Source organism: Lampetra planeri, chromosome 12, assembly GCF_965212315.1.
Source record: "Lampetra planeri chromosome 12, kcLamPlan1.2.h2, whole genome shotgun sequence".
In the NCBI taxonomy this organism is placed as follows: domain Eukaryota; kingdom Metazoa; phylum Chordata; class Hyperoartia; order Petromyzontiformes; family Petromyzontidae; genus Lampetra; species Lampetra planeri.
The window spans coordinates 3,001,357-3,020,017 of NC_136118.1; the positions used below are offsets into that span (position 1 = coordinate 3,001,357).

Below are 18,661 nucleotides of genomic sequence, written 5' to 3' on the forward strand. Positions count from 1 at the left end.
ATCGCTAACAGCACTTGCCCCAACAGTGTGTTATGGGCTATACGGGGATCTTTGTCTTTGCCGTGGGGGGGGGAGCGGTGGCATAGCGCTGCGCTTACGAACCCGGCGACCCCCCACAGTTCAAATCCCAAATTCACAGCCAACACCGGTGACGAATACGAGAACTGGTCCTGGGCCTCCCCTAGGTCGACTCGGCATTGAAATGAGTACCTGCTATTGCGTTGTAAGCATCGGCACTTTGGAGACAAAGGCGGCCGGGCGTGGTACTAGCCACCCCACGGTGCTGCAAAACCGGCCACGTGATGTTGTACAGCTCTTTTTGTCGACACACGGCTGGATGAGAGCCTGCCCATGGCGTGCAAGTACACTCGAGCACGCTTCAGCACGCTGGCCAGTGAGGTCTGGTGAAGGCGGGGAGCATAGACGTGGGAGTGTAGAGTACAGCAGGGCAATGGGATTGTCTCCACTGCCCTCTGCTGCCCACCGCATAGCCCCGCAGAAGTCCCTAGTTTGTGTATGGTGGTCACCCAATCAAGGCTCTAGCCAGGCTCAAAAAACCCTGCTTGGCTTCGGAGATCCGACGAGAATCAACACAGTTACGGGTTCGCTTTGCTCACAGGCACCCATTAGCAGGGTTGGGTACGTACGGTGCACCGAAATAAGTTCCAACATACGTACCTACAGTGGCAATCGAGTGCCGAGAGCACGTGTTTGTTGTAGTACGGAGTAAGACTGATGGCAAAGTCACGCCTTTTGGCGTCATCTGGTCCAACCCATGTGAGACTAGGCTCTAAGGAAAGCTGTCTCGGGTGTGGACCAATCAACTTCAAGGACAGTGCACATTATCAGAGTTATGTTCTTTTGTTTGTATTATGACTGCAGGTATTGCGGTCTATGCAAACATGACTCCTTGTAAAAAGGTGTCAGTTTTGTTGCCAGATAGAAGGGTAAAAAAACAATTATCATAATAAAATAATTCTCACGACGTTTCGGCCACAGCGCAAGCAGCCGTCCTCAGGTGGAGAGCAGGTCTGTCGAGTAGACAGAGTCTCAATGACTCATTCAGACTCTGTCTACTCGACAGACCTGCTCTCCACCTGAGGAGGGCTGCTTGCGGTGTGGCCGAAACGTCGTGAGAATAATTTTTTGTTTTATTTTTATTATTTTATTATTTCCATTCTACGTGACTTTACCGAAAGAGCCAAGAAGATGAATCCCTGCAGTCACGAAAGCTTTAAATCGAAATTTAAGACTGATGGCCTTAATCTAAGTTGTCTTGTGGTTGTTGTTGTTGTTGTTGTTTGACTTGCATGCCACTGGGATTTTTGCACACAGCGTTGGTGTACGGTGTTTTTCTGCAATATTTTGCTGTCTTTTCTTGGATTTTCTGTTTGCACTTGGTCACATATTCACTTTAAGATGTTTTCTTGTTCATGTTTTTTTTGTTTGTTGCGGTTGCACCCGATTCAAGAGCCGAATGGCTCACAGGGCTACACCTAATAAATGAAACTTGAACTTGAACGTGCTGTCGGGTGAGTCTCTCGCCAGCACGACCCGGACTCAGCGTGACTCTTTACAGAGCTGGCGTGATTTGCCCCACCACGCAACTATGATTTACCAGGAGTTTTATGGCTTTGAAGTATGGCACAACGTCTGATCTTTGTTCACGTGTTGTCGCATTCAACGGCGGCGGCGGAAACTCGAAAACAATAATTTTCTCTCCAAAATTTGAAAGGAAAAAATACACCGCAAATTACTGAAGTCGCTTTGGAACCTAAATGGCAATCATCGCCCCCTTCTCTCCCCACAAACTGCGGAAACTTGGCAAGGACCGTCATGAAAACGAGTCGCCTTGAGACTCAGTGAGCCTTTCCTGGCTACTAAAGCGAAATAATATTAAATAATGATACCATAGCGCATCGGTTCTTCATTGCAAGGCCCGCATGCCATCGGCGGACCCCGGTGGCCTTTAATGCGGCCCCTGACGCATCCCATCATCGTGCTGCTGTCAAATCCCAATGGTGGTTTCAAATGTGTGGCGGCTCCCCTCTGAAAATTAGCTCATAATCCTGCCTTAACGCGACTGCCATCGGCACCACGCAGGGCCCGGATTTCATACCAACCGCGTTTAGTTTCTTTTTTTATACATACCACGTAATTTCCGCGACATTTGTAGCTGTTGATGAAGCAAACGTCGAAGTGATTTGTGCTCAAACGCGCCTCGAGGCATCGATGCTCATCTCCTGTTTGCAACGCTGAAAGAATAGTGGCCATTCCACATTCCTCCGGCGTGTGAAGAGTATTTCCGCTTGCATATGACAACCACTGTTGACGTGCCCACAAAGTGGTTATCGGTTTAACGACCCTGGAGGGATGATGGACTGTGTGGCAAATCCGGACATCTGAATTCAATTCCTGACCTCGGCTAACATCAATGGCAAGTGGTATCAGAACTGGCACCGGGCCACCCCTAGGTCGACTCAGCCTTAAAAGAGTACCTGGCGCCGTGTGTAAACATAAGCACTGGGGAGACAAAGGTGGTCTGGCACGGTATCAGCCACACGACTCCCTCGTTGTACGTTGTTCCTACCTTAATAGGTGCTCACTAACAGCATGTATAAGGTTACACGAGGGGTATTTATCCTTAATACCGAAACTGGAAGACTTCTTTACAATTCTGGCAAAGGCCTGATGAAGCTGGTTCTAACCAGCAGCGAAACGTCGTACTCAAATCGTACATGTCGTGGGTTTACTCTCTCCAACACCGATGTGCTGAAATTACAACCAATTGACACGTTTTGTTTAAGTGACAAACCTCACTAATTAACTGTCTGGTGGTGGCCGGGTTAAGGACACATCTATATTTACACGATGTAACGCAAGCCTACTACGTGTGCAACGGATAGCTATCCTTGTTTGTTTTGCTTGTTAAAGGGGGGGGGGGGCTGTTTATATGGCATGCCACAAAGGGGACCTGCTACCTGGCGTCAGTCGCAACTGCCTTGGCCTCTGTCGCCCTCTTGTGACCGCTGGCCGCTATGACAAATCTCTGCCCCACCACCGTCTTGCCCAGTGCTGACATGGGCGAGGTTCAGTTTGTTGTGTGGGCCACCGTGATTGAGACTGCTGCTCCTGAAGCGGACTGCGCACACGAAGGTGGAAGAATTCAACTCTCGCCTCTGCCTCCCCGCCACCTCCACGCCACAGTGATTTGGTTTGCTTTCGTCGTTTCGGTGACGCCAGGCAAAGTCTGTCACATGAGACTGGATCGATCTCGCTGGCCTCTTGAGCTCTCATCTGGTTCAACAAAATAGACTCGGGGGCCGTGCATTAATGACGTCACGCGATTTTGGACGATTTTTGACCCCCCCCCCCCCGTCGTCACACGACGTCACAAAAAGTCAGACCCCCCCCCCTCAAATATGACGTCACAAAGCTCTGCGCCCCCCCCCCAAAAAAAACATGCTTCAAATCGCTTTAAACTATTGTCATTGTAGTGCGTATTTAAAGTGGCGCTGCACTCTGATGTTGTAGGAGAAAACATTTATTAAAAAGTCTATTTAATTAAGTAGAACGTGTTGTCTATAATTATTTAAAGTTGCAGCATTTTGATATGACGTCACATTTCTCAACCCCCCCTCGTCACACATCGTCACAAATGTCTGAGCCCCCCCCCCCAGGTGCGTGACGTCATTTATGGACGGCCCCTAACCCTGACTTGGTTTAGAGGGATTGTCATGACTCAGCATTGGCAAATCCAATTGGGAAGGGGGGGGGGTGATATTATGAACCAACTAATGTATGAATTATAAATAATCATAATAATTGACAGGTGATTTGTCAATACACTCCCCGCCCACTGGCATTCTGTATTAGTCATGGGAGTTGATTCTAGATTTGAAGCTTTCGTGACTGCAAGGATTCATACTCTTAGTTCTTTCGGTAAAGTCACGTAGGTAAAAAATGAAATTAATAAAAATAAAACAATAAAAATCACGACGTTTCGGAGGCAACACAAGTCTCCGTCATCAGGTGGGACCGTCACAGGCAGATTTGCTGCATCAAGTGAGGCAAGGATTCAAGATGTAAGCCCTTAAATGCAAGTTGAGGGGGGAGGAGAGGGGGGGGGAGCTCATCAGAATGTGGTAGCCAATGATTGGAACGTATCGGGAGGGAGAGGGGCGGGGCTAAAAGAATGCACGAAGTGGTACACGAGAGTCGTGAACGTGGTTGTGCGCAAGCAACATGGGAGTTGGTCAACCATTCTTCACCATGATGGTCACTGCGGATTGGGGAAGGTGGAGACCCAGAACCGGTTCAGACATCACTCGCCACTGATGGTAGCCGTGGTCTGGCATTAAACTCAGGCCTCCGCATTCATAGCGCAGTGCCCAAACCGCGGCACCACCGCTCCCTTTGGGAATCCCAAATCCTCTGCGTCTCTCTCAGTGTCTCCGTTTCTCTAATAAACAAAACATTACGTTTCTGTGTTGGCAGTGGTGTGCTGGTACCACATTTGATGTATAGCCGAAGCGTTCTTCTGTATTAAAACAACTCCGTCACAATTTGAGAAGTGTCTTTTATGAGCAAGCGTTGATTATGAAAATTATTCATTTTCTTGTTTGTCTCTTTCAGGGTCTGTGTGCCTTTGACTGTGTGTGTCTCCATCCATATTAATGTGTTCGTCTCGCTTTCTGTGCTTGTCGCTGTATTAATTGTGTCTCTCTGTGTATGTCTGTCTATCGCTGTGATAGTCTGTTTCATTCTCTATGCCTGCGTCTGTCTCTCTCTCTATTGCTGTGTGTCTGTCTCCCTCTGTCTGTTGCTCTATCTGCCTGTCAGTGGCTTTCAGTCTGTCTCTGCCTCTCTGTCTGTCTCTATGTGTCTATATTTCGCATGAATGTGTCTGCCTGCTTTTATGTGTTTCTGTCTCCGTGTCTCTTTCTCTCTTTGTGTTTGCCTATATCTGTCTGTGTCTCTAAATCTGTCTCCTCCTCCGTCAATCTGCACAAGAGCCACTCAGTGTTCAGACGCCTCTCTCAATGTGCCCGATTCACGCCTTTGCAGAAGGCCCGTTGCCAGTATTTAAACTACACAACTATAAACAGCTTTTATTATACCAGTTAAGGCCCACTGAGCTATACAGCTCTATTTCACACGCAACCTGCCCACAAATGATAGCCCAATGAAGTGGCTTATCACCACGCGTACATTTATAGCAGCCAAATACTCGAAACGCATGCTGATTCTAAATGTGGAGAGGAAAACCGTAAGACCCGAAGGAAAATCCACGCGATCACGAGGAGAGAGACACGTAAACTCCAAATACGCAGCAGGCGTCAGGGTCGGAATCGAACACACGACCTCCTGTACACCAGGCGAGGTAGTTAACATCTCACCACCTCAGCGCCAAAAGCGTCATTGTCCCATCACATAGGAAAAGCACGTTTGTGTAAACGTACGGCTCTTCCGACGGCAAAGTAAACCGTGAGCTCACAAACCGCCGGGGAATGATGGGAAACACGGGGGGACGTGGCGGCAGAGGCCCTTTCATGGTCATCGAGCCAACACTAAACAACTCCGGCTCGCTTTAGAATCGTCATCGTCGCCGGTCACTTTTCTTCCTTTGACAGAAGGCATCCCAGGAGACAGCGTCCGAGCGTTGCAGCTCCGATATCCCTCACGCAATCATCTGGCTCACTGACCACCTCAACGCTAAGTTACGCATGATACTCACAATAAAGTATTGTTGGGTTCGATCGCGTAAATATAAATGTGTCGTTAGCCCAAAGCCACCGGACACAGCCAATTAGTAAAGGTTTGTCGTGTAAACAAAAAGCGCCAATTCGTTACGACTTCGGCATACACCGGAGTGCTGGAGGGTAAAAGCCACAACATTTACAATTTGAGCACAACGTTCCACTGGTAATTAGAACCGGCTTCATCCGGCGATTTTAAATGATAGTTGATGCTCCACATCAACCTCAGCCGTACGACGACGACGACGACGAAGAACGGACTGTCCCTTCAAGAAATGATAGTATATTTCGTGCAAATTTTAAAAAAATGTGTAAGTGCAATTCACTTTCTCGTTTAGCCTTATTCACATTTTTTTAAATATCGTGGCCTTCATCTTAACCCGGGTAGTATGTATGTTGAACTTATTTTGCACCATACGTTGCCAACCGTACTAAACCCTAGCAAGAGAGGTGATGCTGTTTGCGTGAGTCTCAACTGGGTTGTTTAATCTCCTGGTTAAATAAAGAAGTACAGACTGATTCGTAACCATGCCGCTGTGTTTTACTCACCAATCACACAGGTCGGTCGTTTTTTTCCTTCTCATATTAGTCGCAACTGGCAGTGGGTAAAATTCTAACATATCATTAATCAGGAGTGTCGTAATTACTGGGCCTATTTTATACACTTTGTCATGCTCTGCGCTAATAAGTCGCTTTTGGGCTAATTATATTACAACGTTGCCCACTGCCGCCACGTCTTTGAGACGAAGCAATGTCCATTGCAGTGCAGTCCGTCTATTTCGGGCGAGGCCCATTGATCTAAGAAGCGACCAGGCCAAAAACAGGCGACCCGGCAGCTTGAACCAAAAATAACCCTCGTACAAAGCACAGAGCGGTTTCTGGAAGGCCGATGCTACAGAACTACAATACAGTCTGTTCTCCTGTAACGCGGTAGTGGTTGCGTTCCTGAAGAACACCACTTTATGGGAAAATCGCGTTATAATAAATAATATACAATATAGGGCGAAGCACAGTCTGCGGTAACACGTGAGATGCACACGCAGGCTGAACAAAGACTGAGGCGTCTGGGTAGTACTCGCGCGACGTAATTCAGTCCACTCAATCGCATTGTATCCAGCTCGCATCCGCGTTATGAACAAATGTGTTCCCGAACGCATTCACCGCGTTACATCCAATTCGCGTTGTAAAAAATCGAACGCGTTGTAGGAGAACAGACTGTAACCTCCAAGGTCGATCCCTTCGGGTGACCTCTCACGCACGCCAGGGGCTCGCTGTGCTGTCCCACACGCCCAGCTGCTCGCACGTGGCGGTCACGTGGCGAGTCAAACCGACGTTTGTTTTTCCTTCTTGGGAGCTGCAATAATCGGGCAAGTCAAGTGAATCGTAATCAACGTTTTTGGGTTTAGATCGCGTTATTTATAAATGTGTCGTAACCCTCCACCACCCGACACGGCCAATCAGTAAAAAAGTGTCACGTTGACAAAAAACAAATAGTTTACTGCTTTAGCCCACCGGTGTGTTGAAGCGTGAAACCACAACATTTACAATTTGAGTAGCACGACGTTTCGCTGGTAATTGCATCCAGCATCATCGGGCAATTCGCCAGAATGGTGAGGCTCTGCTGTGTCTCCCGTTCTTATATAGAGCAGCAGCAGGGTGACGTCATCATTAACTCGTTAACTCATGTTGCAGTCATTGGTGACCAGGTTAAAAACCATCAACTCACTGCACATGAGAACCTGGTTTGTAATCGCGGGCAACTAGAGCCCAGCAAGTTTTCATTTCACTTATTTTATTTATTAGGTATAGCCCTGTGAGCCATGCGGCTCTTGAGTCGGGTGCAACCGCAACAAACAAAATATGAACAGAGAACATCTTAAAGCGACGACGCGCAACAGCAAATCTTCAACAACAACAAAAAGCACGTGGGAGTTTGCGAAGCCGCGTTGACCGTTCAGGCTATCGGTGAGCGGGGGGGGGCGTGGGGAGTGAGGGCACAAGGACGCGACCCTGGAAGAGACGATGGCGAGCGGCTGAGAGACAGAGACGAGGCGGTGGCAGCCACAGACAGGGACGGCACGCGCCAGGGAGTGTGGCGTCCGCCACGGATACGGAGCCAGTGAAATCAACCACCGTGCAGATGGAATATTATCACAACGCAGGGCCATAAGCGATGGCGATGGTGATGGCTTGGGGTGGCCTTCATACAGCAGTGGATTGATCATGGCTGATGACGATGGCTTACATCAGGATTTAAAGACAGGATCTCAGTGGTTTTCGTCTAAGAGTGTCTCTGTTGCCCTGAACCACGTGGCCGCCTTGCAGCAGTGATTTCTAAAGGAGATCACTTTGTCAATAAAACGCACATCATCCCCTCGTGTTGAATGGAAGCTGCACTCAGGGGGAGTGTAAACAGGAGGCGATTTGACTTCTCAAGTGCTTCCGTGACATCATCTTCCACGGGCTTTTCCTCTGAACATGATGTGATGTTAAAACCCCAATACAGCCAGCCATACCATTACAAAAATAATTCTCAATGAGAAATATTCGTCTCTTGTCAAATGGTATTAAAATAGTGATTAAAACATATCTACATCAGAAACAATACACAGGAGATTATAAGAGAAAGCAATCACTAAAATTCCAGACGTGGCGCGGACGAAGTAACTGCGCCGAGGTTAACGAGGTGAGAGTTTGAGGTTATTGCACCGAGGTTAGCGAGGTGAGAGTTTGAGGTTATCGCACCGAGGTTAACGAGGTGAGAGTTTGAGGTTATCGCACTGAGGTTAACGAGGTGAGAGTTTGAGGTTATCGCACCGAGGTTAACGAGGTGAGGGTTTGAGGTTATCGCACCGAGGTTAACGAGGTGAGGAGGGGCGAGGTGATGAGGGGGTGAGGTTCAGAGATTAACTTCTCACGCGATATTAAGGGAACCTTGATACGCTGTCTGGTGTCGAGTAAAATATGTTGGCGTAAGGCACTACTACTACCACTAGAGTACATAGTGGAACGCTTATCCATAATAATCCGATATTATTGTACCCTACAATTTTGTAATCATATAAACAGGATTTAAGATGTATGTATGTTGAACTTCTTTCGCACCGTACATAGCCAACCGTGCCAATCGGGGGGTGAAGGGAAACAAACTAAACGCGAACAAAAAAATATACAAAAAGTAATTAAAAAACACAAGACGATGTGAAAGCCGTGGCGTGGCCAAAAAATCATCCCCCGGGGGGCAGCAGCGTTCCGGAATGTTCCGACTGCAGTTCAAGCAGTGCCGGATGATCCTAGTAGCACAAGTAGTAGCTACACGTGTACACATGTAGTAGCTACGGTCCCCGCACTTTCAAGGGCCCCGCACTAAATGCTTTCAAGCTATCAATTCCGGTTCAGTGATTCTGCACTTGCTCTATTACTATAGTACTATACCGCCTTCAACTTTTATGAACGACTGGGTGATTAAGGTTAGCGATTTGTCGTATTATCTGGCTGTATAGCAAATGAAAAAATACAATTACTTTACTATGCGAGTTAAAAATTTGTGCTTTAATATTTCTGTGTTTTTTTTAATTTAGGGCCCCTTCATAACATGCGCTACAGGCCCCGCACTAACTTAATCCGGCACTGGGTAGAAGGCACTGGGTGCTAAACGTTGAACTCAACTCTGGGGCGGACAATCAATGGCGCAGCTGGCACAACCGTCCCCGCCAGGAAACACGATGGCCCTCACTCGACACCGTAGATCCGGCCTTAACGCAATGCCACTTCACGACTCCTTCACATACTTTGAAGCAGAGGCAGCACATGCAGCGGCAGTAAGCAGTTGAAAAATCTGCAGCAAAAGCAACAGTAAGAGAAGAAGCAGAAGCAACGACAGCAGCAAAGGCAGCTGCGTTGAAGGCCTGTGTAAAGTAAACATTCGTCCAGAATAAAAAAAAGAATGTTTCCATGCGGGTGTGTAATTTGCGAGTGAACGACTTCTGGCAGTGAGCCTTTGCTACGACCTTCCTGTGGCGTTTTAACCGTGTGGTTTTCGGGCATGCAAGGATTTTTTTTAACTTTCCGTTATGATGATGGCGGTGGTGGTTTCATGGTGAGGTAGAGTCTTTTTAATTAAAAAAAACTCTTCACTGAGGAATGGAAAATCTGCAGGAGCAGCAGAGGGCGAACATTAATTCGGATTCCTATAAAAGGCAATCCAGTACATTCAACAACACTGTGGTCCGTAAATAAAATATATAAATAAAAATGGCTGACGTTTCAGGTAATGACCCTTCTTTATCACACATGATTAATGTAGCTTACGGCTGGGAATTACACTTTCTTCCTTCAAATGCTTCTGGTTTAACGACAATTTTTTTCCCAACCACCGGCTTGACCAGAATTAAAGTCACGATTAATTGTCATTCGTATCACCCAGCTCAATTGTAGCCATACTTCACCTTCGCAATCCCAGCAGTACAACTGTGCATGACCATTGTGTTATCACGGACGAGGTGTGAAGCTCCTACAGCTGGCCTACGCTGTGGGCATCAGAGAAGGAGTATACTGCAGATCGACATCAATCGTCGTACTGTATTGTCCTTCTATGCTTCCCACCTTCGCCAACCCAGTCCACGTACGTGTGTCTGTGTGTGTGTGTAAATCTGCTGCTAGTACTGCTTCAGCTAGCGTCATCACCATACATCAGCCATGGTCATTCCTCTGGTGGATAGAGGCCTCCCCGTGGCTGCCGGCAGTAGCCTCCCTCTCTCGGTCCTGTGATGTAATTCGGTGGGCTGGCACAGCAAATTAGGGGTTATTTGAAATTATAGCAGGGATTTCCACCGTTGCTGAGATAAAAAATTAAATAAAATTATTTAAAAACAAAACACGCTGTTATTATTGCAAAATGACCGTCATTTTACAATTAAACAGACGTGCCCAGGCTTGTCAAGAATGAATGGCATTGAACATTCATCATGTGGTGATATCGTCGAATGAGATTGAAATTGATTATTTAGGCATGAGACACATCATGAGTGAGGATCAATCATTGATTATCATTTATCCCAATTAAATTCTAAGGATATGGAAATGTTACATTTAGAGCAATGGAACAAGCAAAACTGTGGAAATGAGAAATAAAAATGACAAACAAAAAAAGCGGGATGGAAAATATGAGACACGAAAATGAACTGATTCTTGAATTGAATGTTGAACTAGAATTACGACAATGCAAAGAATCAGTGCGGTGAGCTCGATCGCTGCTCAATCACAAAAAAACACATATTCAGCATGTCACTGCTCGATCACTGCTCAATCACTGCTCAATCACACAAACACACATATTCAGAATGTCACTGCGCGATCACTGCTCAATCAATGCTCAATCACACAAAAACACATATTCAGCATGTCACTGCGCGATCACTGCTCGATCGCTGCTCGATCACACAGACACACATATTCAGCATGTCACTGCGCGACCACTCACTGCTCCTTGCTGTGCAGCTCCCTCTCCTTGCGCAGCAGCTCCTGGCGCAGCGCGGCGATCATCCCGGCGCTGGCGTCCACCTGGCGAGACAGCTCCTCCACACGCCGTGCCAGCTCCTCCTTCTCGCGGCCCAGCTGCCGCGAGCGCGCCTGCGCCTCGCCCAGGTCGGCCGCCTGCCGCACCAGCTCGGCCTCCAGCCGGCACGTGCGGACCGCCGGCCCCCGGCCTCCCGACGACTCGCTTGCCGCCTCGTCCTCGTCCCGGTCGTCATCGTCCTCCTCCTCCTCCTCATCCTCGTTCTCCTCTTCCTCCTCTCCTCCCGTGCCGTCGCCGCGGCCGCCGCCACCGCCGCCGCTCTCGCGCTTACGGCCGTCGTCTCGTCCGGGCGGGGGCGGCGCCGCAAGCGGTCGTAGGCGCGCCGCCGCGCGGTAGTGCTTCTCCGGCGGCTGTGGGGGGGGGCGGGGGGGGGGGTAATCGTGACGGGGGGTCCCCACTAGGGGTCGGCACGGTTTGGCTCAAACCACCAAACCGCGGTTTGAACCGAACCAAATCGGTTTGGTTTGGCTCTGTTTGAACTGGTTCGGTTTGGTTTGGGGCTACGAAAACCGACTCGGTTTGGCTCGGACAGGGTGGAACCGGCTCAAACTAGTTTGGTTGGTTGTAAAGGCGACACGAAAGAACATGCTGTAGTTGCCTTTGCCTGCGAATTCACTTTGCAATTGCATCTCCATGGCTCGAGCGGCTCAAGACGGCGCCATCCCCGGCGGCTCCAGCATCACAAGGTATCTCATCCACGACGTGGAAGAGACCAAACACGCCGGTAGCGACGAGGAGCCGATGGCGAGCGAACGTGAGAGCCCGGACGCCACGCGCGGCGACACGCGGCAGAGCCTCATGCGCACCCTCGGCGCCGCAGCGCTGCAGACCGCGACGCAGCCCAAGCCCAAGAAGGCCCGTGTGTCCCGAGCGCTGTGGCACGACGAGTACTTTGAGACGAGCCAGGCCGCGGGCGACGTGCAGAGCCGGACCTGCAAGATCTGCACCCTCCAGTACGCGGGCTCCACCTCCTCGGGCACCCGTATCAAGCATCTCAAGACCCATGGGATCATCGACCCCGAGTCGCCCACGGTCGTCACGTCGCCGCCGACGGGGAAGGGTTTGCTCGTGCAGTCCAAGATGGCCACGCCCATGTCAGCGCACGCGAGCAAGGCCATGGACAGCTTTGTCGCCGAGTACATCGCGACGAGTGGTCTAGGCCATAAACACGTAACATCGGATCCCTTTACGACTCTTCTTCAACGAGCTGCCCCGGGTTACGAGCCCAAGTCTGAGCGCACGGTCAAGCGCCGCATGCTCGAGATGTATGTCGTCCTCAAGCTACTCGTGCTACAGTACTTTACTACTTTTGGCTCTTGCGTCTCCTTGACCTACGACGGTTGGACAAACGACGCCATGACCGGCTTCTTCTCGGTCACCCTCCACTGGATGGACCCGGCGTCGTTCTCCATGTGCAACTGCATCATTGACTTCTTTTGGGTGGCCCCGGGCGAAGGCGTGGGCAAGCGCATGGCGCAGCGCCTGCACGAGCTGCTCGACGACTTTGGCGTGTGGCCGCGCCTGCTCGCCGTCGTCACCGACAGCGGTTCTGACGCCGTCGCATCCGCCAAGTCCCTCACGCTCCTCGAGGGGAGCAACCTGCGCTCGACGTGCTGCTTGCGGTGCATCGCGCACTGCGTCAACCTCGGCGTCAAGGCCTCATTCGGCGCGTTCGAGACACTGCTGCGCAGCCTCCGCGCGACGCTCGGCGCTATCCGCAAGAGCAAGACGAAGAGGGCGGCCTACACGTCGCTCGCGCGGCACTACCTCAAGTGCCCGCTGCAGCCGCCTTGCCTCGACGTGGTCACACGTTGGGGTAGCACGTACGTGATGCTCACGGCGTCGCTAAGGCAGCGCCAAGTGATCGACGCCATCTGCCTTGAGCCCGGCTGGTCGCGGAGCCAGGCCGGCTTGTCGGACGAGCAGTGGGAGCAGGCGGCGCTGCTCTGCCAGTTCTTGGAGAAGCCGGCGGCCATCTCCGATGCCATGGGCGCCGAGGAGTACTGCACCATCTCGAACGCCATCACGGCGCAGGAGGCTCTCTTGAGCCACTGCATGACCCACCGCCCGAGTCCTCATGTGGTCGTGAGCTCGGCCACCGTGACCATCTCCGACTACATGGTCAAGTACAGCGACCTTCTCTCGTCCGAACCAAGCCGCGTCGCCCGCTTTCTCGACCTGCGCCACCCCAAGCCCGCGGCCTCGAGCACCGAGTACAGCAATATCAAGGACATGATGACGGACATTCTCAACCAGCGCTACCCAGCGTTGACGACGGACGCGGCGCCGAAGGCGGCGCCGCGTGGCGGCATTAACATCCTCTTTGACATGGTCTACGCGCCCAACGCTCACGACGGCGCCGCCTCCGAGGTCGACCGCTTCCTGCTTGAGCCGACTCAGGACCTGAGCATGGACGTCGTCGAGTGGTGGAAGCTGTACGGCGGCAAGTACCCGCGCCTACGACGCGTGGCCCTCGACTATTTGCCTATCCCGGCGTCGTCCGTGCCCTCCGAGAGAGCAAACTCGGCCGCCAAGCGCTCCTTTCTCGACCGACCAAACCTGCACAAGTGCACGTTCAAGGCCGAGATGTGTGTGCGCTCGTGGGCGCGGATGTTGCCTAGTGTTGGGGTTTCACTGCCATTGAACTACCACACTGCGTTCAAGGACATTGGGCGTGCCAAGCTTGAGGAGATGGCTGTGGACGACATCGTCGTCCAGTACTTGCTAGTGAATCTCAATATGAAGAAAGCCTGCGTAGAAATTAGCGATTAATACACTTGATATTTGTATTGAATGCGAATATTGTTTGCCGCGCATCTTTTCGGTTCAAGCCAACTCAAGAGGTTTGGTTTAGCTTAGTTTGGTTTGGTTTTGGTTTGGTTTGGTTCAGTCGTCGCTGGTTTGGTTTGGTTTGGCTTGCTCAATTTGAAACCAGTTTGAGTCGGTTCAAACCGTGCCGACCCCTAGTCCCCACCCCCCCACCGCCAAGAGGAGGGTCGGGGTTAGTGCTTGCGAGAGTCGTGGTTGGGGGCGAGAGGGCTGGGCCGATGGCGCCCCGGTGAAGTGGACTTGGCTACGGCAGGAGGGGAGCTCGTGCAGAGAGGCTGCACGGTTTTGCGGTTGAAGGCCATGTTTAGAGTGAGGAATTTGGTGACAGTTGTTAGGGTTAGGATCGGTTTGGGATGTGCGGCAGGTTGAGTGGACAGAGTAACTGGTGAATATTATGGAGGTGGTGGGGGGGGGTGTAATGCTGCGAGGCTGGAGGACACACCATTGGTTCTGTGCCAGGCAGGACTTCATTTTAGCTCATTCTCAAATTTAGAATCAAAATATGTGTTTATACTGGAGGAATCAGATGAGCTATAAAGATATTTTTCACAGATGCCTGCTAGGGGCGCGTAAGAACGATTCTGTCTGGGTCAGCGACCCAAACACAATGTTCCTACATCCTAGCACGCCACATCCGGCACACCGCATCCAGTATACCTCTCGGTATGACTGCAGCTACTCGCCACGTGCTTTTTTCGGGCGACCGGTAACCAGGAGAATATTAGGTGAGACATTAAGCCGCGGCGCAGGGTGGCGTTTCCATAGGCCACCCCAGTGCCCTGGGGCCAGGGTGGCCTGTGGAGACGCCACCCTGGGATGTGCACAGTGCGCGAGCCTTCAACAGCGCGGCCTGTAGCCCGCACTGCGGGGTCTCACTGCTGGGTGCTCATGGCTCAATTTTCAACAAGATTCACTTTGCACGAGAAAATTCACGCTTTGAGCAACAACTAATTTCCGAATCGTAACCCTGTGCCTTCTTTTTCTTTCATCAGGAAAGCTTCTCTCTTTGAGGAATTCCCTGGTTGTAAAATGATAACGCCACTTTTCAATTACACTGCTGGATGAAGGCCTCCCCGAGCCGTGTTAGCGTCTGCGGACCACCAGGAACACTCGGGCCTGGCAACTAGGGCCAAACGTGAGTGCCCCCCGGGGCGCTTCAGCAGAGCTCTCGGCCATTTCATGATGTTGGTCCGGGTGTCTGTTAGGGTCAGAAGGTTTGGACACCCCTGATACAGACGCACAATGACAAATATCCCCCGTGTAGCTTTCACAGACTGTTGGGGCAAGTGCTGTTAGCGAGCACCTACGGAGGCTGGCACCGCACATTAAGGGGTGGGTGGCCAGCACCACACCCGGCCGCCTTTGTCTCCCTAGTGGCGATGTTTACACACCGCACCAGGTACTCAATTGAGGCTGAGTCGACCTAGAAGAGGCCCAAGACCAGTTCAGATAATCGTCACTGGTGCTGGCCGTGAGCTGCAATCAAACCCGGGTCGCCAGATTCATCGTGCAGCGCGGTAACCGCTACACTACCGCTCCCCATGATATAGACGCACGCACGCGCAAGCTCCACTCACGTCGCTGTACCACGCGTGGCGCGTGGGCCGTCGCACCAGCACCTCGCAGAGCATCTCGCCGGTCTCCGTCGCGGGCCCCACCTTGCGCACGGGCCCCTCCACCCAGAGGCGCGCGTCCCCTCCCAGCCGGCCCGCCCTGCGGCCCGCCAGCTCGGCGCCGGCGGCGGCGGCGCCGCGCTCGTACGACGAGGCCGCCCCTCCTCCGGTCGCCAAGGCCAGCGGCCCGCGGCCTCCTCCTCCTACGCCGCCTCCTCCGCCGCCGCCGCCGCGGGAGGCCGCGCCGCCGGCCGCTATGGCCGACGCGGCTCGGCCCGCCCCGGTGAGGCCCAGGCCGCCCGGCACGCGGCACGACTTGGAGAGGACGTAGAGCGTCTCGTACGTGTGGCTGTACTCGAGGTGTGCGCGCAGCGAGGACAGGCTGCGGAAGCGCTTGTGGTCACCGCAGCGGGGGCAGCGGTAGGGCAGCTGCCCCGACATGGGGGACGGAGCACCGGGCCGGCGGGCCAGGGCAGAGGAGGCCGACGGCGGTTGGGATGGTCGAGGAGGCGGGCGCTCACTCGGTGGTGAGTGCGACGACCACCACGACGTTGTCGTTGTCGTCGTCCAGGGTTGGTGGCGCTGCCAAGTCGAGTGAGAGTGAGTGGGACCTGGTTCAGGATGGCACGGAATATTAACGTGCGATTATGCACTTGTAAATCTCGATTGCAAACTCATTTCTTGAGAACTGCTCTTTCGTGTTTAGTTTTGTTGTGCTTTCCCTGCACCTCCGATTAGCACGGTTGGATATCTACATTTATTTGTACGTGGATGCTTAAATGTAGTCGCACAGTCTTATGGAAATTTGGTTTAATATGATGGTTTGCGTTTTCACAGGGGTTTTCTTTTTACTTTATAAATGTTTCTTTAGTTTTCTCCCCAATGTCATCCCGATTGCATTCCTGGTATCCCGCCACCGGCAGACAGAGAACCCGGTCACAACTCGCGCACCACAGCACCGCGTCACCCCGCGTAAGGGAATGGTCTGCTAAAGGAGATATCACAGAACTATATCCGAATTCTGGCAACTAACTAATGATGCTTATTGTACTTACCAGTGAAATGCCCGTTCCCAAGTGTTAAGTGTGTGTGGATCGCTCTCCACTGTTACTTGCGGTGTGCTTCAGTGATAATAAGTTGCCACGTTTGAATCACGTGACAATTGTAATAACTGGCTGCATCGGGTGGAGGAGGGCATACAACACACGTTTAGATTATTTTGATTATTTGGCTGCTATAAATTTCCACATAAGTCACTTCATTGAGCTATAATGTATGGACAGGTCGCGTCTGAAAAGTAATATTTCGATCAACTTTTTTTTAAACACGCTTTTAAGAAATGTACTAGTAATGGCTCAACTCCACGACTCCAGGAAGTGGCCCCGAGGCTTGCCACAACGTAAGGGACCGTGGCCTATTACAGCCAACGTCAGTTGAGCGTGGACAATTAGACCCAAGCCGAAATATAACATAAAAAAGAATGTTAAAATATATATTTGTTTTTATTTTTATGATAGAATATAGTATTGTCATCAGTATGACATAAGTATACCAAGTTTGCAGTCGATACCACGTTGGGAAGTGGGTTAAAATTGAGTTACAAGATTTTAGGATACAACAACGACAACAACAACAGACAGAGTGAGTTCAAAGAGAGCGTGTAAAAATAAGCTAATTGCTCAGTGGGCCGTACCTGGTGAAATAAAAACAAAATTGTGATTTGTTTACCTTTCCTATACTTTGCACTCCCATCGTGTTTTTGTTTTGTTGTTGCAACTTTCTGACCCGCCCCTCGGTATATTGGTTACTGTGTGCCGGATGTGGTGTGCCAGATGTAGGAACATTGTTTGGGTCGCTGACCCAGACAGAATTGTTCTTACCTGCCCCTACTGGACATCTGCGATAAAGATCTTCATAGCTTATTGGATTCCTCCAGTATAAATAAAGATTCTGATTCTGACGTGGCAATCTGACCCAACTATCAATTATGATTCATATTGACCGCGAAATGCTACGTGTTATTGTTTCAATACTAAATATTAATATTATCGAGCAATATTTATATTATTAATTGTGAATTACTTAACGACGTATTTCACAGCAATACAAGTTTTTACGACGCATTCATCACCGTAGCCAACTCACTGCGCTCCTATCAGTGCAAGCGAGTGAGAGCGCGTGTGAGTCAACGCGTTATCCCGAGCCCCCACACCTCCAAAAAACGAGCCAGACAAAGACAACTCAAGGCGAGAGCCAAAGTTCATTTGTACCTTCTCCAAGCCCCGGGGCTGCTGGCAGTGCGAGCTCACGGGACGTGACTCAACGTCTCACATCATTGCTCACAAGGACCCCCTCTGACTGGCAGGTGAAGGCTTGGAGTCTAGACGAGGGGACGAGGGAGGGGGCTGGAAGGGGTCGGTGGGGGTGGGTTCGGGGGTGGGGGGAGGGTAACGGTGCGGTTGGGAGTAATAGAGAGAAACTTGATTTGAAGCTGAGAAAAAAAAACACAATTGCGATACTGGGAGTGGTGCACACTCGTCAATGGCGTTGTACCGAAGGAAGACGCGATGGATGATGGAGTGATGGCATTTCCTTCATAGCTCCTCTGCTATGAAGAAGGACCAGAGTCTAACTTTCTTCAGGCTGGGATTGCCCAATCAGTGAAGCTCATCGACCTTTGAGCCATAATTTATAGTGGCCCAAATTCCAATGTTTTGGGCTTAAAATTAGTTTTTCTAATTGTCGACGATATTTTTAACGGCAAATTTTTACTCCCGTAACCCCGTTACGACAAACATCGCCACAATTCACAGCGGTCAGTCGGTAACAATCGTCCACATACGGGTATACTAACCTGACTTGGAACAACAACAAAAAGCAGG

At 50.9% G+C, this 18,661-nt stretch overlaps 1 protein-coding gene across 1 annotated transcript in view; it reads right to left on the reverse strand.

The window, feature by feature from the left end:
• Positions 1 to 18,661, reverse strand: part of LOC144721522 (F-box only protein 41-like) — a 67,031-nt gene that overhangs the window by 40,181 nt on the left and 8,189 nt on the right. Inside the window, exons 3-5 of the mRNA XM_078599195.1 lie at positions 18,050 to 18,184; positions 15,744 to 16,390; positions 11,242 to 11,687 (exon numbers count right to left, since the gene is read on the reverse strand). Of these exons, the coding sequence (XP_078455321.1) occupies positions 11,242 to 11,687; positions 15,744 to 16,220 (923 nt within the window). The 5' untranslated portion in view covers positions 16,221 to 16,390; positions 18,050 to 18,184. The remainder of the gene's footprint in view (positions 1 to 11,241; positions 11,688 to 15,743; positions 16,391 to 18,049; positions 18,185 to 18,661) is intronic.